General features: G+C 40.1%; 1 protein-coding gene across 1 annotated transcript in view; it reads right to left on the bottom strand.

Moving 5' to 3' along the window:
- The window catches only part of rasgrf2a (Ras protein-specific guanine nucleotide-releasing factor 2a), a 48418-nt gene extending 21466 nt beyond the window's left edge, over positions 1–26952 (bottom strand). The window contains exons 1-10 of the mRNA XM_080875028.1: positions 26241–26952; positions 17697–17803; positions 11007–11154; positions 10672–10761; positions 10341–10594; positions 9905–9984; positions 5623–5816; positions 4829–4938; positions 1419–1537; positions 1166–1329 (exon numbers count right to left, since the gene is read on the bottom strand). Of these exons, the coding sequence (XP_080731154.1) occupies positions 1166–1329; positions 1419–1537; positions 4829–4938; positions 5623–5816; positions 9905–9984; positions 10341–10594; positions 10672–10761; positions 11007–11154; positions 17697–17803; positions 26241–26519 (1545 nt within the window). The 5' untranslated portion in view covers positions 26520–26952. The remainder of the gene's footprint in view (positions 1–1165; positions 1330–1418; positions 1538–4828; positions 4939–5622; positions 5817–9904; positions 9985–10340; positions 10595–10671; positions 10762–11006; positions 11155–17696; positions 17804–26240) is intronic.
- Positions 26953–27483: the final 531 nt, after the last annotated feature.

The following is a 27483-nucleotide window of genomic DNA, read 5'->3' on the forward strand; positions in this document are numbered from 1 at the left end:
ACCCCAGTCTGCCAAATCAGAGACGCTGCCCCATAGCTCCAGACAGTATTTCCAGAACCCCACTGGTTTGGCCAAAATCACCATGGCAGGGACCAACCACCTTGCAGCCACAGCTCCTTGCTACAGCCTCAGCAATGGAGGTGCTGAACAATGTCCATTTGGACTCAATGTCCCCAGCCTCCCTTGGAATGCTTTTGAAGTTCAGCAGGAGGTGGGAGTTATAGATCTCACAGATCAGGGCCTCTGCCAGGCATTCCCAACACACCCTCACAATATGTTTGGGTGTGCCAGGTCTGTCCAGCATCCTCCCCCATCACCTGATCCAACTCACCACCACAGCTCCTCTCTTCACCCAAGTGTCCAGAACATGCAGCTGCAAATCTGATGATGCAATTACAATATTAATCATCAACCTGCGAACTAACATGTCCTGGTACAATGTGCACTTAGAGACATCCTTGTGTTCTCTGCAACTAACAGAGAAGGCGATCGTGGCTCAAGATTTGGGAGTTCGCCTTGTAATCGGAAGGTTGCCGGTTCGAGCCCCGACTTGGACAGTGTAAAGCACTTTCCTCAGGGACTAGTAAAGCGCTATATAAATACCGACCATTTACTAGAAGTCTGTGGCTTGGATCATATAGATATGGTTTGTATCAGACAGATAGCAAACTGAGGGGCTACACCAAAGCCTGGTGTGAGTTAAAAATATTTTGAAGTATGAATCATGGAAGATTCCAATAATAAAAATGTTGAGATGGGAATTAGCATATGTTTCCTTTAATATTTTTCCCTATTATCTTAAATCACAAGACCGTTATCTTTTGTGTGTGCTGATGCAAAAACAGAGCAAGGAAGGCATTCAAGTTTTCTGCTTTGATGGGAAATAATATTCATGAACATGCTAACCACAATGGAACCAAGATGGCTCCTTTTAGTTTTCATTTTGATTTTGCTCATTTTAACCTTGAAAAATGGTATAATTGTTGAACCTTTAAAGACCACCAGTTGGCTTTTACTATTGTTTTATTTTTGATATTATGCTTAGTGGTTTAAAACTTTTAATGCATCAGTGCTGGTTAGGTCTACCTTAGCAAAGAGTTTTCAAACCAAAGGGCACTGCCCACTGAATAAATAAAATGCAAAGTTGTGAACAGGTGAAGCTGACCTTGAGCAAGTGAAGCTTCCCTCCCGATGTTCGGGTACAGATGAGGAAGTGTTTGGTAAAGAGAAAACATTGTCGCTCTCCTTCCTTCCTCAGTGAGAGAGAGCCCAGGCGCACCTTACTGAGAACACCCCGTTCACTGCTGGATGGTAAATGGATGAGAGAACCTGCCCACAAACAATGAGAATGAGTAAACTGATTAAGAACTGGAATAACATGACTTGGTAAAGCATGAAATACAAAGACAGAAGCTCACCTTGTCTGACGAAAGTTTGACTTGTGTCTAAAAGGATGTCACAGCCCTCTACAATCATCCTTTCAATGGCCAAATTCTTCCTGATGTTCTCTGTGTCGCTGACTTCATCATGTATCATCCTGCCAAAACAAACAATGATGGATGGACAATGGATGTTCTGGGGCCTGTTCTTCGTACCGCGCTAAGTGAGTTAGCTGGATGAGATTGTTGACGATTTCGCGTGATCCTGGATCGTTCGGTTCCCCGAAGCCCATCCGGGACTTGCTGTCATAGCAACAGAGCCGTAAGCGTAAACCTGCTGGGGAGCAGGTTTACTTTATGTAAACAGGATTAGATCGCGGCCACGCAGGTATGTCCGCGTCATTCATACGAAAGCAACAGCGATATTCCACCACTGTTTCACCATAAATAAATAACATCAATGTAACTAAAGATAATGCAGCACTTGATCCTTTTATTGATTTCACACAGATACATACAGGTCATTCCCTAAAAAAGGGAAATGTACTATTAACATTCTATTACATGTATGTGATTATTACAGATGTAATTCATATTTCAGAGTAGTAATTGTAAATTACTTCGTGTAATCAAGATGAGAGACCACGGCTATAAAAGCGAAGGTGGATTTGGGAAGTCTGTCGCAGTCATATCCTGTCAGTTTACGCGAGCAACCCATTGCGGAAGGTGCAAGATTGATAAGGAGAGTCCTCAGAATTCAGCGTATATTGCGGGACAGACAGGATCCTTTAGCTCAGCGCGACAGTGTGCTCATAGAGAGATATCGATTTTCCCGTGAGGGTATTATTTACTTAACCAACTTGTTGACGAGGGGGTGCAGGACCACCACCTGTCTTTTTTTTTGCTCTGCCCTTTTCTTGGTTGCTGTTATGAACAAACAAACAGAGTATTCCAGGGTCTCTTTCCAAGAGACGACAAGCAATATAAGTGATAAATATTACCATTCTGTAGAATATTCTTATATTTCACTTTTACTTGTTCCCATGTTCTAGTGGGTCCTGTTGTGGCTCTAATGTGAAAGGGGATATAATATAACATATTATAATATAATATAATGTAATATAATATTGGATAATATGGTGTGATATTATAAATCTACCCTACCGCCTACTGGTGTTGGCCAGAGGGGCCGATGGCGCAATATGGCAGCCTGGCTTCTGTCAGTCTGCCCCAGGGCAGCTGTGGCTACAACCGTAGCTGCCTCCACCAGTGTGTGAATGTGAGAGTGAATGAATAGTGGCATTGTAAAGCGCTTTGGGTGCCTTGAAAAGCGCTATATAAATCCACTCCATTATTATTGTTATTATTGAATTACTTACGAGTTTGATTTGTCAGCAACTTTCTGCCAGCCCTCTCTCCTTGCTTTTGCAGCCTTTGCAGTGTTCCCTTGCGTTTTAATTAAACTCTGAAACTCCTGAAATCCCTCACTCAAGAGTTCTTGCTCTGCTGCCGAAAAATACCGAGCGCGCTCCTTCGACATTTTCGCCGACCAATCAAAGGGTTGCCGATCAATGTTTCTACTATCGATGCGTAGCCCCTGTTGGGCCACCCAGTGATCTCACATTACTTCATCCAGCTATACTAATCGTCAACAACAGGTGTGTTCGGGGAACCGGAATAGCGAGCTCAGAGTTAGCGCGATGATTTGGTCTTGGATGTTTCATTTGATCTTGGATGTAGTAAGCGACGTACGAAGCACAGGGCCCTGGTCTGCTAGTCATGCTCTTTAAAAATATTTTCCTTCATGGCTAATGTTAGTGTGCCTAGGTCTAGTTTTTATTTTGTTTGTTTATATTTCTAGCGCCCTAAGTTCTTTAGTATCTCCTGATTTCCAGTCTTAGGTTCTGTTTAATATGCCTTTCCTTTATTCAGTGTTATGCCTTTTTCATGTCTCTATCTCAGTGTCAGGTCTGCATCGCCATTCTACGTCCCATGTTAATATTTTCAGTTTTGCTTCCCCTTGGTCTTGTCATGTTCGATTACTCCCAGCTGTGCTCTCCTCCTGTGTCTAATTTCCCTCGTTATCACTCTCTGTATTTAAGCCCTCTGTTTTCCTTGATTTATCTATGATTGCCATCATTCTCTGCCGTGTGTTGTGTCTGCCAGCCTGGCTGCTAGTTATTTGTTTTCTCAGTTTAGTCAGCGTTTTGGGTTTTTTTGCTGTGCCTCCATGTTTGCCTCCAGAAATCTGCATTTTGGGTCCTCTACTCCTGCCTGCTGCACACAGACCATTACACCTAAAGCCTGTTGAAAGCTGACTATAACGAAGAGTAGACATCAACCTAATTCGATCCACGAACTCAGGTTTGCCTACAGCAATTTCATAGAAGTCCAAAGATTACACAGCCAGACATCCATCAAAGCTTAACATATAAACCTCCAAAATTAAAAATGACTGGTTTCTAATCCAAAATGTTTTTAAAGCTTGTTTGTAGCTTGACATTGTTGATTTGGTTGCCTGGCCCAAGTATTACTCCCAAACTTTTAAATTAATTTATTTCTGATCTATAAGTATTGAATAATTATTCCATAGTTTACTTACGAGGAACACACTGATACAGTTTGTGGGTTTATTTTTTTTTCCTAGAAGGTTTTGCTGTTATATTACTGGCTACATCATCAGCATGCACTTCACACGCTGCTTCTTTGGAGGTGTCTGATAAATCAGAAATATATGGGTTTCTCTCACAAAATTTAAACCTGCAGATTCCCATTTTGCAGTTTTTAAAGAATAATTGCAAACCATTACCTTTCAATACACTGCTCTCAGGATTAAAACAATGTCTTAAAATAGCATTCTTGTTCTGAGAAATGTAACTTTTTAAAGCAACAACATGACTCACAGTACTCCTACTACTTAAACAACATCTAGAGATTGCTTAACTTCTGTTAGATGGCGTGTTGCCATTTCACTTAAGTAGCTTGGTAGATACTTGTCTTTCATTTCATTTTCCACCTAATTATTGCCAGCATAAAATCTTTACCGTTCTCCTTTCAATAGCCACTTTGTTTCTAATATGATATGAAATCTAATATGGGGTAATTGTTTCTATATAATGAAGAGTTTAAGAACTTTCACTACTTTTCAAACACTGTTGTTGTTTTTATCTCTTCTTTTTTTTTTTTTGCACGCTCTAGTCTAGTGCACTGTCACTTTTCATGTACTACATCAGTACTGAGGCTATTGAGGCAGTTATGTGCTGCAGGTGAAGCCAATTTTAAGCAGAACACTGGTAACTCATGTTTATGTGGTTCATATAAACCTCAGAAACCAAATAACTGATTCAAGCTAACCATATTTTTATTATTATTATTATTATTCAACAACAGTCTGAGTATTTAATCAATACAATCATTTTCTTAAACTGTATTCATAAGCACACACTCACTTTGACAGTTCCTCCAGTTTGGATTTGGCAAACTCAAGACTCTTGCGCTCCACATGCTCATGAGGTGTGTGCGCCAGCAGCTCGTGGAGAGTTCTGATGTAACGGGGAATCTAAAATGTAAAAAAACCCCATGTGACTATTTGTGAAATACACACAGCACTTCTATAAGAATTAATTGTAAATGGTTAAACGATGAAATCCCATCCAAGCTATTCCAAAAAAGTTCCGAATGGGAAATTAACTTTTTAAATAAGAGACTGTGTGAAAGATCCACCACAGACCAAACCATGTACTCATGCTTTTCAGCATCTATTATTAATACGGTTGCAATACACTTCAGACGGCTGCAGCTTTGCAGCCACACACAACAACACCAACACTGCAGGACCTAGTTCAGCCTTTAAGCCGACGAGGCGTGATTGCAGATGCCGCTCAGGTGTCTGCCTCCCCTGCAGTGGCACTGCAGACCACGCCCCACCACAGACTGAAACGAAGATATTAGAGATCTTTGAATGACGAAAAAACAAAGTTATTTAGATTAATGCAAATAAATTTACTATCCTGCCATTTGAGCTCATACACAGTATATCAGTATATGAGGGCAAATATATCAGGTCAAGGCATTTAAAAGTAACCATGTTATATGACTAAATATTATACTTTGACTATATAACGCTGTCTTTATTTATTGTATCATCAGTGTTTGTTGCAAATTATTAAGCCTTACAGTTAAGCATATTACATAGTTTTTATAACAGCAGCTAATGGATTACATTGTTTAATGTAAAAAGTACCTGAAGCATTGGATAAGTGAGGAATGTCTCCAGCATCCGACCCTCGCAGGCTGCGTTGGATTCATACTGTTTCAGCAGCTTGTCAAAGTCTCTGTTCTGTTTACAGTTTGCCAGCACCTGAAGACTGTACTGGTGGTTACGCACAAACTCCTGGTAAATGTTCAGCATCGGCAGTAGAATGTCAAACAGGTCCGCTGGGTGTCAAAAAGAAGTTTAAAAGACAACATCATTGAAGGTTTTCTAGATTTTATTAAGCTTAAAAAAAAAAGAAGATCACATGTAAAAATCCAAGATGTATATTTAACCTCCTAGGACCTGGCGTCCACATGTGGTGGACATCACATTTTGGGTTGTCTAGACCCAAATACTAAATTTTGCTCTACAAGGGCATGCTATCCACTTACGAGGACATTATACTGCCACTGTTCTATCGAAATTTAAAACAAATGCCCTCAATTGTGGATCTCATTTTTCTCAGAAACAAAAATCGGGTAGAAAAAAAAATCTTGTAATTCTTTGTTTTTACATTCATCATGTCCCAATATGTCCAAATATCAAAGAGAACTTAAAATGCATGCCATTGAAGAGTTCAGGTCTTGCATACTGCATACTACACAATGTATTATCAAAAGGTTGTTCTACTATAAAAAGCAAAAAAACAAGTGATTTATAATAATGGGCCACTTTATTTGTGGCCCACACATATCTACTTTAGGGGTGCAACGATACACAAAATTCACGGTTCGGTTCGGTTCGATACTTTGGTGTCACGGTTCGATATTTTTTCGATACAAAAAAATGTTCATGCCTTTTTAATTTGTCATTTATTAAAATTATAAATATATATTTTAACTCAAAAGTACAGTTTTTAAATTTAACCCTAACCCTTGTGCGTGTTTTTTATTTTGACAGCGAATGCGCACCTGCGGACCACTTATGTGCAGCCCTGGTTATTTAGCTCGTCATATCGCAGCCACAGAAATTCTTTTGTCCATGAAACCATAAAGCTGCACTTTCTTTTTGCCTTATAGTCTGATTTGTCATAACTTCTCCGTTTTGTGGTAAGCTTTTCTTTGGCTGTCACTTCTTCACCCTGACCTGTCTTATTTGGCTCAGCAGAACTGAAATGCTTTTACACACTCACTCACATAAGCTCAGCGATTCTCTGTGCGATCAACCTCTCACATGTTTAAGCTTGCTGCGGGAGATTTCACTTGTCATGTTTGCATAGTAAGCTAACGATTAATAAGACGATGTCAGAGGAATTGGTGCACAAATTATCATCACTCACAGATCAGTACTGTCGCTCTCTATACACAGTTCGCACGATTGCAAAGTGAAAGCAAAAAAACGAGCGCAAATTCAAACGCGACTTCAATATGTCACATATTGACAGTGGCTCACCGATGCTAATGACATAATTACCCAGCTACATTTCTGAAAGAATGCAAAAGCATTGACATATATTTTTCCTACAATAGCCCGACGGGCAGGGCAGAGATAGATTTTGGTAGCCCAACTGAAAAAATCGCTAGCTCCGGGACGTCGGGCTAGCGATATTGCAAGCCCTGTATCTGATTGAGGAATCACTCATCGTTGGAAAAGAGAGTTTATTGCAGAGAAATGGCTCTTTCCAAAATAAAAGCTATACTATCCGCTTCTTCTGGGCTATATTCTCAGCAGCATAAGGAGAATCATGTGCTAACAGCTGTCTAAATGACTCGGCTAAAGTTAGTAGCATGCTTGCTTTTTTTTGTCTGCTTCCACTTGTCTTTGCACTAGGATGATGTCGGCGTAAATGTGCAGTCATATTCGTTGTGTTCCCACTAGTGCTTTCAGGTTAATCTCGTTGAAATGACCTTAACGCCACAACACGGCAAATCTCCGTTAACGAGCTACCGCCGATCGCTCTGTGCATGGGGCTAGACGGCCAACACGTTAACGAGCTAACTGCGCTAGCACACTAGTTCACACCAATGTAATTGAGCATTGCATGGCACATCCAACATACTGTTTTACTTTAGTCCATGACTCGCTTACCTTCAGGGTCATACGTCACATGAAAACCAAAATAATTCCAAACGCCAGATCTGAATGAGGGTGGGGGAGGTGCCCTGCGCTCTTCCTTCTGACTATGCTGTCTGTGTTGAGCGCTCACTGGATCTGCGCTGGACAGTGCAGCCTAGGCGGAGTAGTCGAACACAGATTCACTGAGTGCTCAACACAGACAGCATCGTCAGAAGGAAAATTGATAAAATAAATTACAAATGTTGTATTGTTCGATACATATGCGTACCGAACCGAAAGCACTGTATCGAACGGTTCAATATCGATACGAATATCGTTGCACCCCTAATCTACTTCATACAAATCATAATGCAGCAATTCAGTGCATTTATCAACGTGACCATGGTCAAGAAGACCTGCTAAATTCAAACAATGTATTGAATAAGCAAGATTTAAGTGACTTGATGCGTGGTATGATTATTGTCTGCAAACAGGCTGCTTTGAGTATTTCACACACTGCTGATGCACTGATATTGTTCTACATAACAATGTCTAGGGTTCATGGAAAATGGCCAGTGGAGAACATATCTGGCGCGATGCAAAAATATCTTGTTGATGACTTCAGAATAGAATGGCCAGACAGCTTCAAACTGATAGTAAGGCGACAGTAACTCACCTTGTTACAAACAAGGTATTTCTGAAATCTGAACACACAACACATCAAACCTTGAAGCAGATGATCTACAGCAGCAGAAAACCATACTGGGTGTTAGTCTTGTCAGTGAAGAACAAGAAAGTGAGCCCACAATTCACACAGGCCATCTGTCCTGCCATCTATCATGTGCCATGTTCAGGCTGATGATGGTGGTGTTCAGGATGGTTTCTTGGCACACTGTGGGCTCCTTAGGACCACAGCCTGCTTCAGTACTTTTGGTAACCCTGTTCATCCCATCACATTACATGTTTAGTTCAATGTACTAGAAATGGCCTCCACAATCACCAGATCTCAGTCCAATAGACCACCTTCGGGATTTGGTGAAAACGGGAAACGTGCAACCAGCTGCATGCTGCTATTGTGTAAATGTGAAAATCTCAGAGGAATTCCAGCACTTTGTTGAATCACTGCCATGAAGAATTAAGGAAGTTCTGAAGGCAAGCGTAGGTCCAACCCACAACTAGACAGGCACACCTGATAAAGTGATCAGTTTGGTTGATCTCCCTTTCAAGTTATCTGTTCAAGCATTCCTGCATCAATCCCATGTCTTCTGCTAATTTGCAGATCGATCCCTGTTTGTCCCATTCTGACCAAAACAAAAATCCATTAAACAATCTAATTTTGCATTCACCTAAAAAAAAAACTTTGCAAATAATCCTGCTCCTTTGATATGCTATGAGCAGGCACCTGATGACACATGCTGCACTTTAGTTCATTTGCACCAAAAGCTCTTCCTCAGATGCCTTAGGATGTAATAGTAGAAGTTTGCATCCATTAATGGTGAACAACCCAGTGAATCTAACAAAGAAACCATTAACACACTCCCGGTGAAAGCTCCTGCTGGCTTCATGTTTCCAAACTTAAAACTTCTATTTGTTTTCTGTCTTGCTGTCAGAAACTCAGTTCTCATCATTAGCCTTGACCATCGTAAATGAAAAATGGAGAGATTCTTGTACAGCACTTTCTACTCTACCACTCAAATATATACAACATGTCTAACTCACCCATTAACACCGGCACTTTTTTCCATGCTTTTTCTACCCACGTGCCTTCTATCCAATCAAGATTTCAGACAGCAACTTGGGGTGGCTGTAGCTCAGGAGGTTGAGTAAGTCATCTACTAATTAGGAGGTTGGTGGTTCAATCCCTGACACTGCTGCAGTCTACATGCCAAATATTCCTGGGCAAGATGCCATTCCTAAGTTGCTCTTCAGTGCATCCATTGGACATATGAATGTTTGTGTGAATGTTAGACAAAAAGCACTTGCATTAAAAAAGTGCTTGACTGAATGAAGCAACTTGTTGACTACTCAGGAAGTGCAGAAAAGAACCAGTTCATTTATCATGTACCACTCTAGTCTACTTCCACAGACCACCCTGTTCTATGCAAGCAGTCAGAAAGCTCCACTGGAAGCTTTGATATACAAGGAGATGAGCTACATGTAAATCAGAGGTGTGGTTTTTTTTTTTTGTTGGTTTTTTTTTGTCTCTATACATGTAGTAGTAGAACCTTCTGACCACAGCTTATGTTAAAAAAAGTGTAAGCTTGGAAACACTCACCCAGAACTAGAGTAGGCCAGTTGGCAATTCGGGCCTTCAGACCTTGATGGAAGATTTCATGCAGAAACATGATGGTCTCACTTCATAGCGAAAGAGAGGGAGAGGGAGAGAGAGAGAGAGAGAGAGAGAGAGGAGTGAGTTCAATTCACCAAGAATGAGTTTAGTAGTATAACTATAAGGCCAGGAAGGCCGCAAGAAGGATCTAGGTTTGGTGCGTTACACCTAGACAGTTTATAGAAGCCGTTTGCTAACCAGGCTGGCAAGTGTTAGCTGATGACTTACTACATTCTCATATTTGTTCAGAAATTGATGTGTGACATCAGTATTTTATATCTAGTATATAGTTTATTACAAACTTTATTATAAACTATTACAAACAGCTGAAATACAGGATTTGTGTGAAAAGTTACGCAAAACAAAAAAAAGAGAGTTGCACCTGTTGAGGAAGATGCTGCTAACATCATCATGGCGAATGGGAGGTTTCTTGGAACTGGCAGCCATGCGGAGCGGCCTAAGGAAGCAATTCACCAGGATGGAAAGCTGCTGCACGTATTCTGTCTCTGCTTCCACCATGTTGAACACAATATGGTTCCTCTTCCTCATGCTCTCAGCGTGAGGGGAACAGATATAGTCCTGGACAATGATTTTCCACTTCCTCCGACACAGCCAGCCACGCATGAAACTCTGCACCTGTATAGCCATTGCACACTAAGTTTCTCTCACAACCTTGTCTCTCTACATTTTAATATGCAGTTACAATTCTTTACCATTTTAATTTTTTTAATATCGGGGTCTTCCTCGTCTTGGTTGTTCTGGTGCGGCTGCATCCTTTCCTTGGCTTTGTTCAATACTGTAATCTGCAACAACACAACAACAGCGTCCATATGAAAAAATGTGCAAAATATAACAAAATATAAAACATTCATGGGAACATTTTAAAAGGTAAAAAAAAGAAAAATCCCAAATAATAGGCCCCAGAATCAGTGGAGTCCTGCTGTGATTTAATTTAGGAATCTGCATGCTTTGATTTTAGAGTGCATGTGGGTGCCTGTGTGTGACAGTATGTGCATTTATGTAGCCATGCAGATGCACTCATGCATACTTCTGCTTTGAGCCTCTCAATCTCTGTGTCCTGGTCCTCCAGCTGAGTACGAAGCTGATTGGCTGCAACCTTCTCAGTCTCCATGATCTGGTCCAGATGGATGTACTTCTGCATCAGGATGTCACGTTCAATGATGATACCAGAGTAGCTAAAAGGAGCACAGGAGGACAGTACTGAAGTCGGTTAGTGTGGTAATTTAACATGTACAGAGAGCTTTGTGTGCCAATTTGTTTTAGTTATAGACTTAAACGAATGATCAGGCAGTAACCTGATATTATTGACACCTGCAGTAATATGTCATTGTGGGCAAGTAGAGGCATACTTTCTACTGAATGTTACACTAAAAATAGGAAAGACACAGAAAGTGAGACCAGAGAAAAACAGAGGTCGAGTTACGAGATCAAGTCTGTGATGTAACCATGCAGCACTACAGCACCAGTGTGACCTAAATGTGAACCGCTGCGAGCAGAAAGAACACACACTTGCACACAAATGCACACAGGCATGTTAAACAAATATGGAACAACATGAGGTAGTAGTGTCAAATCTGCATAAACACACAAAAAGAGCAGAAGGTAGAGTTTGAGTCGCACTTTTCAGCACAGCACATTTTCTCACAAAAAGTGTAGGAACAACAAGATGAAATTGTGGAACATTTTTACTACAAGATAATAAGAAAGAAAAGATTTTCATTGTAGTGGAAGGTAGTGAAACAAACAGCATTATCATGTACATACATATTTCATTACAAATAAAGGCCCTGTGTTGTCAGTTTTACCATCAAAATGTACCAGAAGTATCAAGAGTAACTTCTGCAGTATTATGTTACACCTAACATTATAAGAAATGTCTTCATCCCTGAAATGCCTTCATTTGATCCAAAACACAAAACAATAATACCTAGAAAGAAAGACAACATTTCTCTCAGGAACAGAGAGGGGGGACAGTCCAGTCTCTATTCTCTATTCTGCACACCTCAGAATTCCACTGAATTGTGCTAACAGCACACTTTACTTTTTGAGGTTCTCCGAATCTCACTCGCACTGACTAAGCTGTAAAACTGTGAGGAACCTTGGAGTCATTTTTGACCAGGACATGTCCTTCAATGCATATATTAAACAAATATGTAAGACTGCTTTCTTCCATTTGCGCAACATCTCTAAAATTAGAAATATCCTGTCTCAGAGTGATGCTGGAAAACTAGTTCATGTATTTATTACTTCCAGGCTGGACGACTGTAATTCATTATTATCAGGAAGTCCTAAAAACTCCCTGAAAAGCCTTCAGCTAATCCAAAATGCTGCAGCAAGAGTACCGACAGGGACTAGAAACAGAGAGCATATTTCTCCTGTTTTGGCTTCCCTTCATTGGCTTCCTGTTAAATCCAGAATTGAATTCAAAATCCTGCTCCTCACATACAAGGTCTTAAATAATCAGGCCCCATCTTATCTTAATGACCTTGTAGTACCATATCACCCTATTAGAGCACTTTGCTCTCGCACTGCAGGCCTACTTGTTGTTCCTAGAGTATTTAAAAGTAGAATGGGAGGGAGAGCCTTCAGTTTTCAGGCCCCTCTTCTGTGGAACCAGCTTCCAGTTTGGATTCGGGAGACAGACACTATCTCTACTTTTAAGATTAGGCTTAAAACTTTCCTTTTTGGTAAAGCATATAGTTAGGGCTGGATCAGGTGACCCTGAATCCTCCCTTAGTTATGCTGCAATAGATGTAGGCTGCTCGGGATTCCCATGATGCATTGAGTTTTTCCTTTCCAGTCACCTTTCTCACTCACTATGTGTTAATAGACCTCTCTGCATTGAATCGTACTTATTATTAATCTCTGTCTCTCTCCCAACCGGTCGCAGCAGATGGCCGCCCCTCCCTGAGACTGGTTCTGCCGGAGGTTTCTTCCTGTTAAAAGGGAGTTTTTCCTTCCCACTGTCGCGAAACTGCTTGCTCATAGGGGTCATATGATTGTTGGGTTTTTCTCTGTATCTATTATTGTAGGATCTACTGTCGCCTCAAGGCGCTTTATATTGATAAAGCGCCTTGAGGCGACTGTTGTTGTGATTTGGCGCTGCATAAATAAATTTGAATTGAATTGAATTAAGCTACCCTCCATAACTGGACGAGTAAATGGTGGATAGAAAGTAATTATGTACTTACATGATGGATGCAGGTTGCTGATGAACTACAAGGATAAGTTACTTTAGTTGTTGTTAAACTGAAGTGTTAAGCAGTTATTTTATACTTTTAGTGCAAGTTTTCAAGGAAACTAATACCTAGACTACTTTTGTGCTTACATTTGGCTTATAGTATATTGTGTCATGGATATAATATCATATGTAAGATTAAAACAATAATCAATGGTAAGACTTTGAGCAGTAATGAAGGAGTGGTCTCTAACAGACACGTTGATGGTTTGGAGGAAATGATTACTGAAGTTAACTCAGAATCAGAATCAGTATCAATCAGGCGGAAAGAAAATTAGTATCAATAGTATAGATAGTATGTGTGATGTTTATGAGTCATTTCTTTCGCAACTGTTAAAACCTCTGAAGAAATTCATGACGTCATTACTAGTTAAGTTCCAACAGAGCTCTGACTCTTGGCCAGCATGGCTTCAGTGCTAGAGAGAAAGGTTTTTCTTATTTTTTTCAATCAGTGAGGAGTAGTACGGCTTCTTAGCTTCACAGTTGGCTTTTTTATAGAGCAAAAAAGCTTTTTTCCACAAAATAAAGATCTTCTAAATTAGTGAGATGTAATTTTTTACGCGTTACTTATGGGTTATCTACTTTAAGGTTCACGTTGAGACTCTAAAACTACCCTAGCCCTCTGATGCATAGTGGTCACTGGAGTGGACAGCTACTAAAACGTACATATCTCTTTAATGCATTGGTTTCTATGGTGGAACTGCATATTAGCCTCTAGAGTGCTCTCTGCTGCCATGCTCCATTGAGGTCAATTCAGTGTTCAGTTAGTGCAACTGCAAGTAAATTTCCTCTGAATCAAAGATGGCAGACAAACTGTCACCCCTGCCGACCACTGCTGGCATATCCTGTCAATCCTTCTATGCTAAAAGAGCCCAACAGGTAAAAAAAAAAAAAAAAGATGATATGCAGTAACATCTAGGGAAGGATATTATCTGTTTGGAATAAGAAATTGTTGTGTCTAATATGTAGAAAACTATGATGAACCATGTGTCCAATGAAGTGGACATCATGCATTACCCACTATATTTTTTTTAACATAAGTCATAAATTGTCTCACTGTTTTTTGGGACTGTTTTGGTTATGAGTAAGCATATAATTGTTACATTTATAAACTACTCATTTAAAATATATATTTTTGTGCAGATCAGCTGTAGTTTGAGTTACTATAATAATTATTTTATCATATTTTGTAGACTTCAAATGCAGCAAAGAATAAGGCAGGGTACAGAATAGTCCAGGAAATTCCATCCAGCTCCAGTGATGATGATTTCATTGATGAGTGCAGTGATGATGAGTTCAGTGATAAGTCCAGTGATGATGAGTGGCTGCCAGAGCAGAACAGAGACATAGGAGCTACGGATGATGAAGACACAAACAGTCAGGATGCAGAAAGTGAGAACGATGAAGGGCAGGATGAAGAGGAAGGTCAGCATGATCAGGGAGCTGTGGGAGATGGGTACATGGCACCTGACCATACTCAAGCCCGCAAAAATATTTGGAAAGTCCAAGACAATGACTTTGATGGAGACTTGCCTCCTTTTCTAGGAGAGTGGAAATTGAATGTGGAGGGGAAGGATCTCATAGATTTCTTCAGACATCTGTTTCCAGCAGATCTAATTGATAATATAACATACAACACCAACTTGTATGGGAAAGAACTGTCAGTAACAGGAGAAGAGATTCACCCTCCAGCAATGCAAAAGAGGAAGACCCAGTGGGACCCCACAACCCGTGAAGCGGAGAGCAGTCACCAAAGTAGCCTGTGAGGTCAGGTTTGCCACAGGATATCACTGGCCCCAACTGACCGAGGTGAAAAATGCAAACAGATGCCATGATGTTGCGTGCACACGGAAGACCAAATACATCTGCATGCAATGCTGTGTGCCATTGTGCCCTGGATGCTTTGCAAACTTTCACACAGCCTAGCTGTGATGAACATAGAAGTGTTCGGAGATGCAGAGACTAAGATGTCAGTTTGTGTTTTCTTCCAGCATGCTAATAAGGGCTTGGTAATACTGTCCTGCATCGTTATAGAACTGTGTAGACTCAAAAATGTTTCTCTTGTTGGAGATAGTTTGCCATATTCAGGTGTAGGATTCACAGCTAGGACTGTTGATTGGTTTTGTTATTTACGTCTAAACATTGGGGCCTTATGAGTTGAAAGTTCCAAAAAAATTGCTGAGATGTTTTTCAAAGGATACAAGCAAACAAGTGTTTGTATATTTACAATAGAACACAAGGTAATTAATTTTTACAGTAAATTCACAGTATTTCATGCTAAGTGCTCGGGCGCATGTAGTCCACTGGAGTGGACAAGTTTATAACTTTATAAAAAAAACTTATTTTTGGGAAAAAAAGAGTTGGACATTTTTTTTCATGTCCTGAGAAGAATAAAAGCACTTAAGAAAAAAATCTTGACCAAGGCTTTCATAATTCATGCATCAGAGGGCTTTAGAGCCCCCGAGAGCAGCCATTTGGCTTTTCTACCTTTAAAACTCGCCTTCCAGCCAAATGGCTGGTAGGTGTTTAGCTAGGCTTTAGCTTCAGCCAAGTGGAAGCTAAATTGGCTAGTCATTCATATGTAAATTAGGTTGTTACATGAGAATTCTGGAGGGGAGTGGGGGTGTGTGATTGAGGGTGTGGGGGAGCTGCTAAAAGCTGTGCACTTCCTTTTGTGTTTCATCTTGATGCATTCTCAATCATCAAGGGAAATAAATCTCCAAAAGTCACCAACTTGGAGTGTTTCAGTTTGCCATCTTAGGGAGAAATCAACACACATGGGTGTATGTCCTTTGTTGCTGAGATTTATTGATAAAAACAGTACAAAAAACCAACCATTTGTACACATATTTACAAATAATAATAAAAAGTGAGTGAGTACATTTCAACATTTTCAGCAATCACTCACAATCCTGGCACTGCCATGGTATCTGTAGTCTGCATTTACCACATGTGTATCTGTAGCAGTGAACACATCGCACAGTGGCATGATTGTTCTTGCATTTGTGTTTGACCTGACACATGGCTCTTTTTCCAGGGCTAGGTGTGGAGGGTTGTGTCCAAAGCAACTGTTCTTTTCTTGCCTTCTTCCCAGCTTCCCAACACTACCAAAAGGAAGCCAAACACTGTCACCCTTTACAACAAAACAAAGTGTGGCGTGGATGTGATGGACCAGATGGTTCGGGAGTACACTGTCTGCAGAGGAACACGGCACTGGCCAGTTGCCGTGTTTTACAACATGATTGACATGGCAGCACTGAATGCACATGTGCTGTATCAAGCATACACCGGGACGAAGGAAAGACGGGTGGACTTCCTGGTGGAGCTTGCAAGAGAGTTGGCTCACTCTCATGTAGCTGGGAAAAAGGCAAGAAAAGAACAGTTGCTTCGGGCACAACCCTCCACACCTAGCCCTGGAAAAAGAGCCATGTGTCAGGTCAAACACAAATGCAAGAACAATCATGCCACTGTGCGATGTGTTCACTGCTACAGATACACATGTGGTAAATGCAGACTACAGATACCATGGCAGTGCCAGGATTGTGAGTGATTGCTGAAAATGTTGAAATGTACTCACTCACTTTTTATTATTATTTGTAAATATGTGTACAAATGGTTGGTTTTTTGTACTGTTTTTATCAATAAATCTCAGCAACGAAGGACATACACCCATGTGTGTTGATTTCTCCCTAAGATGGCAAACTGAAACACTCCAAGTTGGTGACTTTTAGAGATTTATTTCCCTGGATGATTGAGAATGCATCAAGATGAAACACAAAAGGAAGTGCACAGCTTTTAGCAGCTCCCCCACACCCTCATTCACACACCCCCACTCCCCTCCAGAATTCCCAGATAACAACCTAATTTACATATGAATGACTAGACAATTTAGCTTCCACTTGGCTGAAGCTAAAGCCTAGCTAAAAGCCTACCAGCCATTTGGCTGGAAGGCGAGTTTTAAAGGTAGAAAGGTAGAAGGCTGGGCAGTGCTGCTCTCGGGGGACTCTAAGTGCTAGACAGGTAAAGCCGTCTGGTGCTGGTTTAGCTCAGTGGTTGAGCTGGTAACCATATGTTACATGGCCTGAGTGGAGCAATGCAGGATTGAGTCTGACCTGCAGCCCTTTGCTGCATGGCTTTCCCATCTCTTAATAATAATACATTTTATTTAAAGGCGCCTTTTAAAATACCCAAGGACACTATACAGAACAAATGAGACAGGCATAAAAACAGGAAATAAACACACTCTTGCTCTACAGCAGGTATTTTTCAGAGTTTTATGCTACATGCCCTTCCTGATGCAACCAAGAGAAATTTGAATCGCTGGCTGGAATTAAACTAAAAACCTTTCACTTACAAGGAAATATCTAAACCACTGCAGTATGGAGCCATTAGAAAGATCAAGTCGTATACAGATGAAAATACATAAATTACAATATTTTATAACATTGTAAAAGAGTGAAAACTCTTGTCACTTCATACCTGGCCTGCTGGATGCCCCCCACCCATTCATTGCAGTCCAACTCATCCTCTGTTCGCATCTCTAGAGGTTTCTGCCCATCGTGGCCAAAATTGACCATGAAGTAGTACTATGTGAAAGAAAAGAGACAAAAAGTAATGTGACTTCATGCTTGGAAAAAAGATCTCTAATCTTAGGTCAGAGTATTTTTTTCAACAGGTTTATTCAGGCTTACAATCTAGACAATGACAGAATTATTATATGTTTTTAACTCAAGTTTAATGAAACTACATTAATGTATGTGTGCAACATACAGTCCAAATCAAAAGATTAAGACCACTTGAAAAATGGAAAAAGAAATACTATTTTGCGTGATTGGATCTTAACAAGGTTCCAAGTAGAGCTTCAACATGCAACAAGAAGAAATGGGAGTGAGACACCGACGCACTTTTAATTTCCCTCTTTAATTTCACTTGTCTTGTGAATTCTTGCTTGATGTCATTTTTTGTTGCTATTATCTTTTGTTTGTTAAAGGTCTAGTGTTGGACACATAAATAATTCAGTGACAAGGCCAGGAAACAGTCCAGATTTCAATCCAGCTGAAACTCTATGGTGGAAATCGAAAGAAATTGTCTTTGACAAGAGTCCTATAAAGCTGATCTCTCAAAAGAGAAAACTAGAACCAGCTTAAATATAATTTTTTATCAGTAAGTAAATGCCTCAAAAAGCCACTTTCCTTGTATGTCTCAAAAATTAGAGTTTTTGTGTCAAATCTGTTATTTGTTTATTGGCAACAAAGTAGAAAAGATGAATGAACATCCTCCAGCTGCGGTGATAAATTCCATAATTTAAGCCAATTGTTATACACCTTGTATACACGGACTAATGAAAATAACTGTTGGCTGCAGCCCTAAGGAACATCCACACTTGGTTCACATTTTCATATTCAGCTTCCTCGTCAGAGTTCTTGCCCCAAGTAACAGCACAAAGAGCACAAGTAACACTAAAATAGCACACAGAAAACAGACCTGCTTCCTCATGAGTGGAGGTAATAATTGGAAGAGTACAAGGACTCCACTTCAAAATGAGAATTAGTGCAAATAATACGAAGTACATACAGATGCACTTACACACATGCATCTGTAAAGATGAGGACAAAATGATTAGTATCCTCCTAAGACCTGAACGCTTCCACAGCATGCATTTTTAATTTTACTTTGCTATTTGGGCTGATTGGCACCTGATGAATGTAAAAACAAAGAATTACCACTTCTTTTTTTTAACCTAATTTTTCTTTCTGAGAAAAATGAGATCTACATATGAGGACATTCGTTTTAAATTTTGATAGAACAGTGGCAGTATAATGTCCTCGTAAGTGGATATCAGGCCCTAAGTATTTTTGTCTGGACATTCCAAAATGTCCACATCCCAATAGGAGGGTATTACCCCTAGTTTTGTCAAAATTTTCAACAAGGGCAATTCTAAACATACTAGTTTTCTTTAAAGTATTCTTATTATTGTTATTATTATTATTATTTCAGAAAAAAATTACTAGGGTCAACATTTTTAGCCCATGAAAATCTTTTCTGTGCAATGATGTTCTTTAGTTTGGTTATCTCCACACACAGTGTAAAACTTCAGCAAGAGTTGTCACTTAAGAAAGCCACACAGTACAGAACTCTCCTGGAAGAGGTTTGGAGTAAAAGATTGCAAAGAATCAGGAAAGAAAACTAGAGAAAAATGTGTCTTAAGACCCTTAGAACAACTCCCAAGACTCGAGCAAATGAATGAGAAAGTCGGGAATTGTATTCTCAAAGAAGACAATCCCTAGAAACCTACACAGGAATGGCTGCACAGAACAGAAAACTACACTTCAAAAGTATTTCTTATCCATTTACTAGATGCCTATGTTCAAATTATGTGATTTGCACAAAGGCGTTGACAAGGCTTGTACTTCTAGAGACAGGCAAAGATAAAGTTGCAAAATTAAACCATGACACCAATGAGTACTTTTCATGAACATGGGCGTAATTTTCACTGGCAGCACGGTGGCACGGTGGTTAGCACCGTTGCCGCACAGCAAGAAGGTCCTGAGTTCAATTCCACCATCAGGTCTTTCTGTGTGGAGTTTGCATGTTCTCCCCGTGTTTGCGTGGGTTCCCTCCAGGTACTCTCCCACCGTCCAAAGACATGCGGCTTGTGGGGATAGGTTGATTGGATAATCCAAATTGTCACTACGTGTGAATGGTTGTCTGTCCCTGTGTGTTGGCCCTGTGACAGACTGGCGACCTGTCCAGGGTGTACCCCGCCTCTCGCCCTATGATAGCTGGGATAGGCTCCAATGCCCCCCGTGACCCTGAAAAGGATAAGCGGAAGCGGATGGATGAATGGACCTGGTGTCCACATATACGGACATCACATTTTTGGTTATTTAGACCCGAATACTCAATTTTGCTCTACAAGGGCCTGATATCCACTTACGAGGACATTATACTGCCACTGTTCTATCAAAATTTTAAACGAATATCCTTATATGTGGATGTCATTTTTCTTAGAAACAAAAAGTGGGTAAAAGAAAAAATCTGGTAATTCTTTGTTTTTACATTCATTGGGCCCCAATCAGCCCAAATATCAAAGAGAAATTCAAAATGCATGCTGTGGAAGCGTTCAGGTCTTAGGAGGTTAAATAAAATATGAAGTAGAAAAATGCAAATATAAAAACAAAGCCAGCTGTGTTAAAGCAAAACTATATCAAGCTAAATCGTTTCAAGACTGAACAAGGTAATCATAAACCCACTTCAACTTCTGGTTTTTAGTCATTTTACTTAGTGCTATTTAGTGCTTCTGCAGCAATTGTGGCAGCCAGCATGACTGCCGAGGACACTCAGCAGATGAGCCTGTGCATGTAAAACTTTGGGAGCGCCATGTATCTTTAAAATTAAAAAAAAAAAACGGTCATTGTAGCGGGGCGTGGCCTGTGGTGCCGTGCTCTTGGGTGCAGGGAAGGCAGACGCACCTGCACGGCATCCACAATCATGCCCCGCCATCATATGGGACTGCGTCCTGACTCGGGGTTGGTGGTGTTGATGTGGATGTGCACAAAACAATAAAAATATACAGAACACAACTGGGTTGGATGTTCACAGTGGTGCCAAAACCCAGGACGGGAGGCACGGCAGACCCAGGACTGGGCCAGCAGAATGAGGAGCTGGCCAGAATGGTGGCCGAGCTGGCGGCCACGCAGCAGTAGCAGGTGGTGGTGGTAGCACGCCGTTGGCAGGAAGAGGGGCTAGGGATGCCTGCTCCCCTCGCGGGGGGAGGGGAGCAGGATCAGCCGGATGGCTCCCTGGCCTGGCGATGGGGGTATGTGGCGGGGCGTGGCCTGTGGTGCTGTGCAGGGAAGGTGGACGCACCTGCGCGGCTTCCACAATCATGCCTCGCCATCTTAAATATGGGACTGGGTCCTGACTGGGTTGGTGGTGTTGATGTGCACAGAACAATAAAAATGTACAGTACACAACTGGGTCATGTTCACAGTCATTCATTTGTTTGTGAAGCTAGTTTTACAGCAAGGTCTTAATGGAAAATTTCAAAAATAAATAGAAATTTGTTAAGGATTCTGTGAGCTCACAATCAACTATCCTGTGAGGTCGCTGAGCCCCTTCTGCATTTAGAGAAAATGTCTCCAGGTTTTCTCCCACTTTGCCTCTGCAATCTAAGGCTGAGATCTTTGCAGTTTTAGAACTCTGATCACATTTTTCTGAGTATAATCTGGATGTATGATTATAATTATGCACATGGTTTTTGCTGATTTTTTCTTTACATTAGCATTAGCTGGCCGTCCAGTTGATATAGATTGCTGCTGCCTCTGCGGTAAAAGACTGCCTAACTTCTCATTTTAAAGCCAATTTGTTCTCTTTTTGTGTCGTTTCTGAAGACAACAATACCACCATTGACTCCTAAGCTTATGAATATGCTGTAATATTTAAGCTCAGTAGGGACTTCTACTTCTATATATTGCAGGCTAAATCTATTTTTTACAAGTACTTATCGTGTTTAAGTTCACTGGGGCATTTGACAAGGGTATACATAATTTAGAAAAGACACAAATACAAATCCTGACTCCACCTGTTCCACTTTATGCATGAATACAAGATTCTAATCCCTTTAAATCATAGTGAAAATCCATCCCATATCACATTTTCAAATTTCATATTTCATTTACAAGTTTGTTTGTTTTTTAAAAATGCACTAAGTAAAGTCTGACAGGAATGAGCCCATCATCAAATACTCAAAAAGCAGTCACCAGTAACTCAATGCATGTTTCAGTCCTTTTTTTTTCATTTGTCATATTGTTGTCCCTTCAGCTGTTTGCTAAACCATACTAATGAGGTTAGCACGTGTAACAAGGAACAGCAGTTCATCAAGACTTGGATTTCATAATACACCAAACTCCTTTGCATGGCAGTTTTAGGAGTACTTATCCATTTAAAAGCAAAAGACACACAAAAATAACCTTACAGTAACCTGAAAACTTTAGCATGTCTCTAACTACCTTAGCTAAACCCTGTATTTCAACATTTCACATAAAATAACTTGTATTGTTGCATTTGTCATAAAAAAATAATTAAAACTGAGCTTTAACACACACCCCTGCGTTATATTTTACGGTCTTACCAATGTTCCACACTGGTAAGCTCATAAACATAAGGGACCCTACGGGCTCAGGAGGAAAAAAAATACAACAAAACGTTAAAAAAAAGAATTATCCAGGAGTGACACAAACTTTCAATAGGCAATATGTTAAAAGTAGAAACTGCAGAGGTGCATTCACATGACAAACTCTGTTTTTTATTTAATAAATTAATATGAATTCAAAATAAATTGCTGTTTTTTCTCAAGAACAACTTAACCCAATACGACTGCAGAAATTTGAACATGGTTATGCACTAATTTTCCAGGAAAATTACTATTTTATTAATTCAGAGAAATACGATAGATTTTCTCTGAGGTCAGGCAGTAGAGATCATCTACCAATCCGGAGGTAGGAGATGAATCTCTGGCTCCTCCAGCCCATACATGGGTATGTTACTAAACTGAGTTGTATTTAAGTCATTATAGTCTGTATTTGCCAAACATTAAGTCCTTAACAAAGTCACAACCCTCTAATCCATGAGATATGGGTCAAATAAACATATAAATTACTTGCTGAATATCAGTTTTTTCCTTTCCTATGTCTGACAATATAGTTTGCTAAAAGGGTGCCACAGAGAGAAAGCAGGTCTGTATAGTAATGATGTAACAAAAAGCGGGTGAGGGACACTTGCTAGCGTGTGTCGGCTACAGACCAGAGAGGCTTAAGGGCTTGTTTGTGTGCGTTGGGGGGTAGGGTGGGGGTTACATAACCATCAAGGCTTGTGCAGCATCCTTGCATTGCTAATGCGGCTTCCCTGGTCACAAGCCTGCTTTAAGCACAAGGATAACAATAAGTGAGACGAACAGACGGACAGGGACAGACAGAGTGAGAAATAGGGAGCTGTAAGCTGCCTTGCCCTGCATCGAGCATCACCGCGTTCACTCACAAAAAAACACTTCATCAGTCTGCTATGCACAGATGCAAACATGAGAGCTCCCGCTTACAGCCAGGACCACTTTCAACACGACCTGACCTGCAGGACAATGGTGCTGTGTTACTTCCTTCGTCTCTCTGAGGACATAAGCTGCGGTCTGGGCTACTTTTTATACTATGCAATACATATTTGTGTGGTTTTCACTACAGTTATTTTCATGAATCATTGTCTTTAAATTATATAAAAAATATAATAGACATTAACTATATTATTAGGATGTCATTAAAATCTGTTTTTCAAAGATAATATCATCTGTGTATAAAGAGTATAAATAATTTTATTTAATGTGTAATTAAATAAAATGTCAATAAAATGTCAAGGTAATTACAAAAACACCTTTGGGACTGAGAAATTCACATGTACCCCACTCAATTCATTAAAAAGTGTTGAAATGAAGATGAAGCAGTGTGCTTGTGTCACACATGGAAGATTAAAGTAAATATTTAGTTGATCTGAGCTAAGGTAACTTCTTGTCTCATTTTTTGGCTAACATTTCAGCTGTCCCAGGTTGTAATAAGTAGCTGCTGTTTGTGAAGAGAGGCCTTCGTTAGTTAGAAAAGTGATTCATAAGCACTAATTCTAATAATAAGTCAGCTAAAGTGGTTATAAACTGGAAACCGGTCTCAGTGTTTAAACACTCACAGAAATAAAACACAACACAGTGTTTTTGTGACATTTAGCTTGTTTCTGAACTTAAACTGACATGAACAGGAGTTAGGAGTTATGATTGCTAAACTCAGTAATGCAACAATTATGAATGCTCAGAAAACTAGAAAATGGGAATATTTGATGATTTGTATTAGAAAAGACTACTAAAAAACTTGATCTCATGTTATTGCACTTTTTAATGCTATTAAATGAGCAAAAATGCACACTCATTAAATGATCAACCTACATTGTGGTTATAAAAATTACTGTTGAAATAGATCAAATAGATTTTCTATTAAAGCTCAGTTACAAACAGTTTCTCTATTCCCGAATGTCTGTCAGTATGAGTGGATCTCCCTAATATGGTCCACACAGTGCACTTCCATTTCTAAGAAGGAGCCAATCAAAAAAGGCAAGAGGAAAAGAAGAGTTGCGGGGCAGCACCCAAGCTTTGGTTATTTTGTACTCTGAATCATCCAAAGCTACCTTACTAGAATCCAAGAATAAAAATATTGAGGTAGAAATAAGCATTACAGATCAAGCATTATGATCAAACACAGGATTTACATCACAACTTCACTGTGCAAACACATACCAAGGAGGACTGTGCCATATTTAAAATACGTACATTGTTTTGGACTTTTTCACTTAACTTATTTTGAAGAAATTACACTAGGTTTTGTTGTTATTTGGTTACACGTGTACCATACTCATAGAAAGGCAGTAGAGTACAGTAAAAGGTAGTCTCCCAATAGCACAGGTAGCACTAGTGCGTAGCAGCATCCATGTGTGAGATGCAGTTGTGTTGACTTGGTATTCAGACAGTGACTGCAGGCAAAACAACGAGCAAGGATGCTATTCTTAGTCTAGCACAGCATCATCCTAGAGCAGTACCACATGTCGGATACAAACTCACAAACAGAAAGTATTACATATTCACAGCAGAATCAATTTTCATTATTTAAAAGCACACTAGTGTGATTTATCACATTTAGCCTTTAGCCTCAGTTAAATATCCTTTCAAGAAAACGTCCATATTTTCATATCTCTGATTGTGTAACGTCAAACTTACTGTATGTCCCATTTCACCAACTACCAACTTCATCACTATGGAAACACATCAGTCAAGTGGCACATAGGTGAGGCTATAATGGGCAGCAGCATTAGCATTAAGCATGGTGAGAAGGGGGAAGAAAAAAAAGATCTTTTAGTTGCTTTATATTTTCCTACTACTAACTATAGTACAAACGGTTTTAGCAATTATTTTAATATTATTTGACAGTTCATTTTAGCCTCTTTCAGCTCATTGTTCTGATTTATATTGGTGATTCTAAATTGCCCACGAGTGCGCATGGTCTCTCTGTGTTAGCCCTGCAACCAACTGGCCACCTCTCCACGGTGTATCCTGTATGTGGCAGGAGTATCAGAACAGTTGAGACACATTTTTTCTAAACACCGCGTCTCCGTGGCTTTTAAACCCCAAAACAGGATGCCCCCAAAATTGGTCCCTGACATATGCCTGACATATAGACTTTAAATCACAAAAGAATACAACAATGAACACAACTCCCTTTGTGTGACTTGTTTAATAGGTTTCTCTTGAAATTTCTGCTGTTTAAATAGTGACAGAATTATTTACTAACTAAAACCGCTATACATAATTCTTACTAATGGTTCGTATGTTTTTATAAGCACTGTAAATGTTTGTATTTATTTAGTTAGTTAGTTAGTTAGTCAGTCAGTAAAGTTAATAACTAACTTTAATGACGGTGTTCTTTCTCAACTTTTACTAAGTAATTCTTGTGAATGATGGTGTAACTTTTCATACCTAAAAATACTCACCATTTAATAGTGTTGCATAAGTATAGTTGAGCAACTGCCAGTTTTAAGACAAACCAGAAACGAATTATTTTATAAGTATATTTGAATGTAAACGTGTATGCATTGAGTACAAAAGGGACACAGTTTCGAATGAAAATACTTTTTAAGTATAATTAGGACATAACACTTCATTTTAAGCGCAAAAGCTTTAAACCTAAATTCATCAAAATTACCTGGTGGGATATTCCACCATAAGTTAAAGGTTGTATCATGAAGGATATCTAATTACCTTCTGAATTCCTGATAGCTAGAGTTTTGGGAGGGAAAATAAAGAAACGCTGAGCAAGACTCATGACACCGTGTATGTGTGGTGAGGACTTTTTAAAGGGACTCAAGAAAGACAGAAATGAAAGAGCAAAGAAAATTGACGGTTTTTCACGCTAAAAGCACGTTTACCGTGGGACGCACCTGCTGCTTCTCAATAGCATCCTTGCTGATGGCGGACACTTTGGACGCCGGCGCCCTCTCGCATGTGCATCCCTCCAGCAGGTATATACCTGAGGGCCGTGCGCTCTGGTCGTTCTCGAAGTAGAAGAGCACATTCTGGTAGAGGGCGAAGTACTTCTCAGCCCAGCGACTGTTCTCTGTGGTCTTCTTGCTCAGGTAGCCGCGCTTGGTCCCCTCTTTGCGCGCAACCACTGACAGATACAGAGCGTGGCCCTCATTGTACCGCACGCTCTTCTGCATTATGTTTACACTGAGTCCTGTCCTTATTTTGGTCCCAACTTCAAAGAGCAAACATATGTATCACATCACGCATCCTCGATATCGCTACCGTTATCTCTACCGGATGGATACTGAAGAGAAAGTGGTTAACATCTCAACTGCAGAAAAAGGTAATCCAGGTTTACCATGGCATAAAAAGTTGGAGAGTGCATCACTCTTACCAGACTGTCAAATACACGCTCCAGTGTCAGCTGAACCGTTGAAAAGCAGCACCGCTTCAACACATCTCCATGCTGCAAAGTTCGGACATGACCTAGAAAGCCAGTGTGTTTCTGTCCTGGTGGTTAAAAAAATGAGGAAAACGACGGAGTGTGTAGTACCGCCAACAACAGCACACAGAAATAGACTCAGTGAACAGACGGTGAAAACAGAATCACGACGGACATCAGCGCTAATCGGCTTTGACATCAACTTAGATCGCCGCAGCCCGCGCGCTGCTCTCTGAGCGCGGAGCCTCGCAGGAGTTCCATTTAAGCAGCGCAAACCAAAGTGCACCAAAGTTTACACACCCACAGTTTTACACAGCACACGTTTCGCTGTGAAAAAACAAAAAAAAGACGTCCCTGCTGAGGAGGGCTGGTTCCCGCTTTGCTCAGGTCCAGTTTGTTGGTTCTCTCAGGTGGATAGTGATATTTTTCATGAAATCTGCCTCCTTTAGAGGTTTGGTATAAAATTGTTCGCAGGTTTGTTGACATCAAACTTGGGGATTTTTTTTTACTCAGCAGTTTGGATATTGGTGCCCATATTAAACCGGATAAATCTTGTAGCCTACTTTTTTCTCCAAATGCCTCTTTTTGGTTTTTGATGACCAAAAGCAAGCAATTTTGTCAAAACAAGAGACCAAAGTATATGTAAGGTGTATTGCTATTAAGTGTGTGTGTGCAATACACCTTACAAAGTATATGTAAGGTGTATTGCTATTAAG

Source organism: Rhamphochromis sp. 'chilingali' (assembly GCF_963969265.1).
Source record: "Rhamphochromis sp. 'chilingali' genome assembly, chromosome: 2".
Classification (NCBI taxonomy): Eukaryota; Metazoa; Chordata; class Actinopteri; order Cichliformes; family Cichlidae; genus Rhamphochromis; species Rhamphochromis sp. 'chilingali'.